The sequence below is a fragment of the Mercenaria mercenaria genome, chromosome 12 (genome assembly GCF_021730395.1).
Source record: "Mercenaria mercenaria strain notata chromosome 12, MADL_Memer_1, whole genome shotgun sequence".
Lineage (NCBI taxonomy): Eukaryota > Metazoa > Mollusca > Bivalvia > Venerida > Veneridae > Mercenaria > Mercenaria mercenaria.
In genome coordinates this window covers 70,573,918-70,583,176 of record NC_069372.1, presented here as the reverse complement: position 1 = coordinate 70,583,176, position 9,259 = coordinate 70,573,918, and the positions used below count along the sequence as shown (strand labels likewise).

General features: G+C 35.3%; 1 protein-coding gene across 1 annotated transcript; it reads left to right on the top strand.

The window, feature by feature from the left end:
• The first annotated feature begins 370 nt into the window (after window positions 1-370).
• Window positions 371-9,057, top strand: LOC123534891 (uncharacterized). The gene is made up of 2 exons (XM_045317351.2): window positions 371-685; window positions 1,350-9,057. The coding sequence occupies exon 2, from the start codon at window positions 1,353-1,355 to the stop codon at window positions 3,588-3,590; it is 2,238 nt and encodes a 745-aa protein (XP_045173286.1). The 5' UTR covers window positions 371-685; window positions 1,350-1,352; the 3' UTR covers window positions 3,591-9,057.
• Window positions 9,058-9,259: the final 202 nt, after the last annotated feature.

Here is a 9,259-nt window from a genome sequence, read left to right as displayed (position 1 = left end):
AATAAATCGTCGTCTTAGCGCAAAAAAGTGAATAAGTCCTTCTTTAAGTCAATTCAGTTATCCACTTAATGCTTTGAGGTGACAAAATGCAATGTTAGTGTTGTAAATGATAAGACGAATGTTCAGTTTGAAGTCTTTATATTTTAATAAATCACTGTGATTTAATTTGAAATTTGACACTGAAGATATAAAACATCGAAAGGATCTAAATAGACTAACAATAAGTTTGATTATAGCAAATACACTGTAATTATTGCATGTTCACAATATCATAAAGGGTTTGTATAATCATAATAAGATTGAAATCCTTGTCACGCAATCAATCCTTTAATAAAACGGAATGTAATACGCATAAGGAAATTTTTGAACATTTAAGCCATTGTAAGAATTATTTAACACTGAATTTTAGTAGGTTATAAACAGGACGTTTTCAGAAGCAGTATTTAGTGTTTCATTGTGAATTACTCCTTTATACAGAGGTCATAAGGATTTTTATCTTGAAAACAAGTGTAACGATATTTTAAACTATCATTAGTGGTGACTTCCACTTACATAATATTCATTTTATTGTCAATTGCTAGTTTCTCCAGGATCAAGGGATCACAAAGGACTGTTTACAACAAACTGTCGGAATGAATATCTGTTGAAATTTGCGTTCTTGGAAACATATATACAAACATAAAATGTAAGTAGTGAAACAGATAATTTTGATCATAACATATTGGGAATAATTTAAAATTATTATTTACTTAATAAATCATTTTATTTGTTTGTCTCGCAGATATATATATATATATATGAATATGAAGGAAACATGAATGCGGTTTAAGAATTGAATAGGCTTTATCTCTTCACAAGAATAAAGATAAATAAAAATGGATTAAGGCATTATGTTCATTAGAATGTAATCTGTCTCTAACAAAGTAAAACAAATATAAAAGAAGATCCTTTTGGAAGCAAAGGCGCAATTATGCAAGTGAATAATAAAAGATTCTGTTTAACTGAAAGGCAGTGATGAAATATGTAAACCTATCCCACACCATTTACCAAATTCGACAGACCTTTGTTATACACGAACATTAAAATTACTCCATAAGCACAGCAAAACCTCATTATTTACAAAACGTAAGTGGAATCTATGACCACAAAAGACAGACTAATACTGAATCCAAGCACGGAGAGACATTTTACGACCTCTACATGTCGCTTAAATACTGCTTTTGTAATATTTACACCTCACAAAATGTGGTAGATAGAAACTCACATGTCATTTTTCCATTAAGAATATCTGCACTCTTTTCAAAACATTCATTTTACATGAAACGGACCTTACCTTTATTCTATTTCAGATTATGAGTTCCGAAGCAAAGGATCTGAGTTTAATTTCAGAGTTGATCTCAAAAGATTTACAGCTTGCCCCATATGATGCATGGAGTACGTCATTATGTAAAACAAGAACAAAAATTGAAGACTTAATTTTGTTATTTTCACTTTATCGTTCGGGAATAGCAGAGGTTCACAGAGCCGGAAGTATAGCAGAGGGTACAACAGTTGAGGCAAGTGACTCAGATATGATGTTTCAGTGGAGAGGAATAGAAATTCTTAAGTCTGAGAATGCCTGTGTAAATGTGAGAAAGGACATCATTTATTTTGTATCCGATTCAAGTAAATGCAATCCGGGTTACGTCAGACTAAAGCCAAGTGAGCATAGCAAATCCATGTACCACTCCAAACTACAAACGGATCTGAGTGATTATTTACAGCCAATGTCGGACGGGTCTTACTTGTCCAGTGAATGGTTTCGATATCTTATGGTAAGCTTAACGCCAGAAGAAGATAAGTATCCAAATTATCCCTTTAAGACCATTCAACATGGGCCATGCTCGATGTATAACTACGAATATTTGTATCGCGAGATTGATAGTAAGCAAGCGGTTATAACAGAATACGACACAGCCTATGCATTGACGTACAGAGGCTGGCCAGAAGAAGCAATCGAATGGAAAACAAGAGACAGGAAATTTGACTGGCCTACGCCTACATTAATCAGTAAAATATCTGAATTAGGTTGCCATGCTGTTCCGGTCGGTGATTCCAGTTCTGCGACATGCTCACTAGAATGGCGACAGTCGTTTCTGTTATGCGAGAAGGAACTTATCTGGAACTTCAACGATACGCAGATACAGTGCTATGTGATCATGAAGAGACTAATTAAGAAATATATTGATCCGTTCGCGCCCGATCAAATAAGCTCATACAACCTGAAGACTGTGATATTTTGGGTGTCCGAAGAACTTGGATTAAACGCATGGACTCCGGCAAAACTGCTTCATTGTCTGAAGGGTTGCTTAGCACGTTTGTCTCACTGTATTGAATGTAGAAATCTGCCTCACTATTTCGTTAGAAAAGCAAACCTTTTCAGAAATCGTTTTCTGTCGCCTGATGACAAAATAATTGCAATAGAGAAGCTCAGAAACGTCACAGACAATATAGTCATTTCGACAATGGAGGCAGGTCTACCTCCTAATTCAAAAATATGTAAACTATGGAATGATAGTAACAAAAACCTACATATGTTTCTGTCAGAAGGAGTCAAAATACGCGAACTTTCAGAAAAACATATGGCCACTTTACTACTTACGCGAAAGATAGAACTACATCGTGCAGAGTTTCTAGTAATGAAAAGATACACGTCAAATTTTCTCACAGATCAAATTGTTGGTGTAACCCTTCCGTTTTTAAATGGAAAACACCTTGAGGTTGATGAAACAGTTGCCGCACGCGCAAGGAATTACTTGCACATTCGACGAGGGTTAGAACACCTTCAAAAAACTAAGCAGTCGGATGACGAGAGGAAAAAGGGTGAACTTCAAAGAATTGCTCTGTATGAAATAGAAAACGGTTCAAAACTAGATATGTTGTCTGGACAACTATATCTTGCAACATACTATATGAGCGTTCTTAATTTACCAAAATGCATTTCTGTTATTGAAGAGTGTCTAGCAAAGCTTCCAAGTAAGATGTTTTACACAGGGTATTGTTCTTCCAATCCGTTCATGGAAATTGAAAATGGGAAACTTTTAAAGAGTACTGCGTTTGATATTCCACCTGACAAGTTAAATGCTTTAGAAACGACATTTGATATGCTTTTTGCAAGAGAAGATTATGCAGTAGTACCATCATCTTTAGTATTTGCATGCGCACTTCTTCCACAGTACGGAGAAAAGTATGTGGCCATTCATCCCTTTGTCTATGCTTATCATCTGTTACATTTGGCAAAAGTTATGTGGGAAGGGCCAAGTTCACGGACAAAAGAAATTCTGGACTACTTAGAGGATCTCGTGCTGGAGTTTTGCGACACACCACACCTTTTCAATGCTCTAAATGTCATTGGCTTTTCAGAATTTCTAGTCGGAAAAAATGTGGAAGCGTTTGGGCATTTTGCTTCGTCTTTGCAATTATCAGCAACTATGCCGAAGGTTAAGAATGGTGCCGCCTGGTGGATGGCCATATTTTTTCATGCTTTGCAGTCCCCTTCTACGGAGACCTTTAGCGAGGCTGAAATGGAAAAGATAAACAGATTTCGATAAACTTCGAATAAATTTAGCATTGAAATAGGGACATGAATCAATAATTTCTGTCACAACACAGCCATATGTAGTTTATAGCATCGTTGAAAAATAAAATACCTCCAAGAATTTGCAAAATATGTTTAACACCTTTGTCAATTTTCAATTTAATGCACACTCGTAATCAGTTCAAATTGTTGTTGACAGTTCTCACGTGAAAGTGTAATTTCTTTCATTCGAATGCACATTTGGTACTTTAAAATTGCACGCGAAGCGTTATAAGTCACATAATTTTGGCAGCTTAATATTTGCTCTCGTAAAAAGATCCATTTTAAATATTCTAATCATGTGTGTATTGAAATAATATACTATTTTGAGCATGTAATTCGTTTTACTGCAACTAAGTTATATATATGTGTGTATGTTGTCCTTTTACATTGAACGCAGTAGTAAAATTCAAAGCTGTCTATACTAGGAAGCAAGTTTTAATGTTCTAGAGACAGTTGTTTAAAAAAAGAAACGTTTTTCATTCGTATAAAAGTTATTTAGTACGCTTAATGCATAGCTATCCTAGTATTTCTCGATTAATTCTATAATCATATCATTGGAAGAGAAGCACATGAAAGTAAAAGTATTTTACATCTTGTAACAATAATTTGTATACCTTTGTTTCGTTATTTAGTAATTCTATAATATTTAAGCGTCCTTCAGGAAGTTGCATTTTCCAGCCGCCGCTACGCTATGTGTTTATCTGGAAAACAAACAAAAATGATGCCAGACGACCTTCGTTTGTATGGAGTTTACCTTTTTTAAAGTGTTTAAACAGAGACAGTTTTTAGACCATAAAATAATTGGGAAAAGACATTCTACAGATACTATACATTTTGATTTCAATAGCCTTCCCTACCATTGATATCCAATGTACTGATACATATATATTCTCTCACCAGACGCACAAAAGACAAAAAAATTCTCAGAATACACAAATTATACAGGACAATACTTTCTTAATTACAACATTAAAATGTGATCACGCATATAGAAATGTTGTCATTCAAAATGAAATAAATCACATTTATTATATACCTATATAAATTCTGTAAAAAAGTCGGCTTGTTTTTCACACTTAAATATGAACAGGCAGAGAAAATCCATATTATACTTTTTAAATTCCGTCTTGAACGTTTTTTATTATATGCTGCCGAGCTACTTTCCTTTAAATGCATGACCTGACACAGTTCTATAAATTACGAACATAAAATCTTCACTGAGTTCTATTTCAATACCGATAAACATTAAAGATTTCGTTCAAAAATCTGTAAAAAGATCCTTTGGAATGAAAGCAACATAATAAAAAGTGGTAGAGGTATATGATAAAAGGGTCATTATAACTATAGCTCGATCAGGGATTTGTATTTGGCTCTCGTGGAATTTACGCGCTTCGTAAGATCCGATCTGGCAAAAGTCCACTCGAGCCGAATACAACATCTTAGATCTAGCTACTGTTATAACAACCCTATTATATTGGCAATGTGAATATACAATATTTCGTGGTGATATTACTTGTTTTGAAAAGGGTTGTTTAGTTCTGCTATACACTTTGCTAAAATACTAGCAATAAATGAAATCGCTGTGATTTAAAGTATTCTAACACGTGTCAAACAAAGAAGGATGATAACAGTGAATTATTATACAACAATTCATATACCTGTCGTCACAATTATAACGTCATAACGTCAAACAGCATAGCGGCGCGCTGGAAAAGAAACCAATTGAAAACGGGCAAATATTTAATGAATGTCGTCAAGGACGTACTTTAAAATCCTTGGTAACGTGTTAGAATCGAAATAATACATCTCATTTAGTGATTTACTTTTGAATAAAATCCTTGTTTGTCGTTCAGATGCGTAATATTATATCACTCGGGCCGCGTTCACGACGAAATATTCGCGAATACTGATCTAGACCTCGAATAAGGAGACTACCATGATATTTCTACAAAAAGCCAAGGCAAAAATGTCCAACTCCACAGTAGATGCCGCTATATTTTTGAACGCGATTTCCAAAGGAAGTTTTGACTACAGAATTGGTGCAGTTTTAAGACAGAACGTCAGATGTACGTCTTGTCTTTAAAACATTTATTGTTTATAGTTGTGATAATTATATTACCCGACCATATCCAAAGAGTGCCATTATTTTGAAATGAAATTCTTTGCATATACCATAACTCAGTTACGTATTATGTATAGCAGACGTGCAGAACAGCAGGCATTTTTTTTTATAAATTGTGCATAATTACATGACGTTTAGCAATGTCACTATCTATGATTCAACACAATAGTACATTACGAAATGGATTACCTATCTTTGTATATATCTTCTATAATAGTTGATCAAATGCAATAAAAATATGAAGACAACGTGTTGTTCTTTATTATGTCCTGACATACAAGTTTTCTAAAAGAAAAAAAAGGAGGCTGATTTTTAGTCTCCAAATAGTTTAATAGTAAATCTTTTAACCTTGTGGGTATATTAAAAAAGAGAGACATTGATATTTATGGGTAATCTGAACATTGGCTTTTTCAACATAATTTATATTTCTTGGATAGCATAGCCAGTGATTATGCGCCCCCACCCCCCCCCCCCCCTCCCCCTAGGAAGATGGAGGGGTATATTGTTTTTGCAGATGTCGGTTGGTCGGCCGGTCGGTCGGTCGGAATGTAGACCAATCCGTTTCCGGATGATAACTCAAGAACGCTTGGGTTGGTCATCACCAGTAGATGACCCCTATTGATTTTGAGATCTGTATGTCAAAGGTCAAGTTCACAGTGACCCTGAATAATAAAACGGTTTCCGGATGATAACTCAAGAACACTTGGGCCTAGGATCATGAAAGTCGATAGAGAGGTTGGTTGTGACCAACAGATGATCCCTATTGATTTTGAGGTCAGTATGTTAAAGGTCAAGGTCACATTGGTCCTGAACAGTAAAACGGTTTCCGGATGATAACTCAAGATCGGTTAGGCAGGCCTAGGGTCACGAAAGTTGATAGAGAGGTTGGTCATGACGAGCAGATGACCTCTATTGATTTTGAGGTCAGTATGTCAAAGGTTAAGGTCACAGTGACCAGGAACAGTAAAATGGTTTCCAGGCAATAACTCAAGAACGGTTGGGCCAAGTTTCAGGAAAATTTATAGCTAGGTTGGCCATGACCAACAGATGACCCCTATTGATTTTGAGATCATTAGGTCAAAGGTCAAGGTCACATTGACCAGGAACAGTTAAACGGTTTCTGATGTTCTTGTCCAAAACCATAGGGCCTAGGGCTTTGATATTTGGTATGTAGCAAATTCTAGAGGTCCTCTACCAAGATTGTTCAGATTATTTCCCTGGGGTCAAATATGGCCCCATCCCGGGGGTCACATGGTTAATATAGACTTATATAGGGAAAAATCTCTTGTCCAAAACCACAGGGCCTAGAACTTTGATATTTTGTATATGACATCATCTAGTGGTCCTCTACTAACATTGTTCAAATTATTCCCCTAGGGTCAAATATGGCCCCGCCCTGGGGGTCACATGGTTTACATAGACTTATATAGGGAAAAGCTTTGAAAATCTTCTTGTCCGAACCACAAAGACTATGGCTTTGATATTTTGTAAAGTAGCATCATTTAGTGGTTCTCTACCAAGTTTGTTCAAATTATCCCTCTAGGATCAAATATGGCCCCGCCCCAGGGGTCACATGGTTCATATAGACTTATATAGGGAAAAACTTAGAATCTTCATGTCCATAACTTACATCATTCAAATTTGGACCACATGTATAGCTTTGAGTGGCAAGATGAACCTTGACATGAGTTGACCTTGATCTTGACCTAGTGACCTATTTTCACATTTCTGTAGCTACAGCCTTCAAATTTGGACCACATGCATAGGTTTGTGTACCGAAAAAAACTTTGACCTTGTTATTGACCTAGTGACCTACTTTCACATTTTCGAAGGTACAGGCTTCAAATTTGGACCACATGCATAGTTTTTTGTTCCAAAATTAAATTTGACCTTGATTTTGACCTAGTGACCTACTTTCACATTGCTCAAGCTACAGCCTTCAAATTTGAACCATAAGCATCGTTTTGTGTACTGAAATGCACTTTGATCTTCAGATTGACCTAGTGACCTACTTTCACATTTCTTAAGGTACAGGCTTCAAATTTGGACCGCTTGCATAGTTTTGTGTTTTGAAATAAAATTTGACCTTGATTTTGACCTAGTGACCTACTTTCACATTTCTCAAGCTACAGCACTCAAATTTGAACCACATGCATAGTTTTGTGTACCAACATGAACTTTGATCTTGAGATTGACCTAGTGTACCTACTTTCACATTTCTGAAGCTACAGGCTTCAGATTTGGACCGCATGCATATTTTTGTGTTCTCAATTGAAATTTGACATTGATTTTAACCTGTTACCTACTTTCACATTTCTCAAGCTACAGCCTCAAAATTTGAAGCACGTGCATAGTTCTATCTACCGAAATGAACTCTGACCTTGAAATTGATCTAGTGACCTGCTTTCACATTTCTCAAGTCACAGCTTTCTAATTTGGACCACGTACACATTGTTTTGTACCGAAATAAAATTTGACCTTGATTTTGACCTTGAGCTAGTCTTGAAATTTGGAACATTTAAAAATGGCTCAGTGGATGGCACCAAGATCACTCTGTAATCTCTTGTTAGGTTAATAGGTTAAAGGTCAAGGTCAGATTAAACCAGAATTGTAGAACTTTTGTTTACAGTGAGCATATAATTTCTGTTCCTTGTGCAATTACTGAATGCATCAAGGTGGGGGGGGGGGGGGGGGCATTTCGTGTTCGACGAGCTCTCGTTATAATTATTATGCAGTCCGTGACTTAGGTTTAACCATTTTTAAAGCCCTGCTCCGCGGCTATTAAAATTCTTGAAGGTAATAAGAACGCTAAACGTTTATTTAGACGTGTGCATAGAAACTGCGTTGAAAAGTACTTAGCTTTGTTAAACAATTGTATCTTCTTATAGAAGAGTAAAATACAGCTCATATAGAATGTATTAATCGGTTAACATTTTTTTGACTTGTTCATTTTTCTACTGGAGTTTATTTGTCCAAAACCTCTATACAAGTTATAAATATACACCTTTGGTAGCTGTCTAACGTTTTCGATTTCGTCGTAACTTAGGCTGACATACAGTGGTGTTAAATGAGAAATGCATCAACTCCTTTTGTAATATTTTTTCTCAAAACACCGTTTATTCATAGCGTTCAACTTTTGATTTTGTTTATATTCGATTTTCACTTTATTCAACTCATGAATGCTAAATTAAATGCTTTTTATTTGAAATAATTGTGTAAATAATTGTTCTTTTGTATGCATATTGTTGTCCAGATGTTGTTCATGTATATACGTTACGCTTTCCATTACTGGAAGAAATAAAGAAATCTATCTGTCTGTCTGCATTATCATAATTTCGAAAATGTAAAGGTGCAATTAAAACTACTATAATATTCATTTCTAGCACATGATTTGTCCATCCTTCCTTTGTATTTAGTTTAAAGCATGTTTTAAAAGTTTGCTCCCAAATAAAAAACAACGTTTTAGTGAAAACAATGTAGTTTTAGACTCCATAAATTGACATATATTATGATTATCA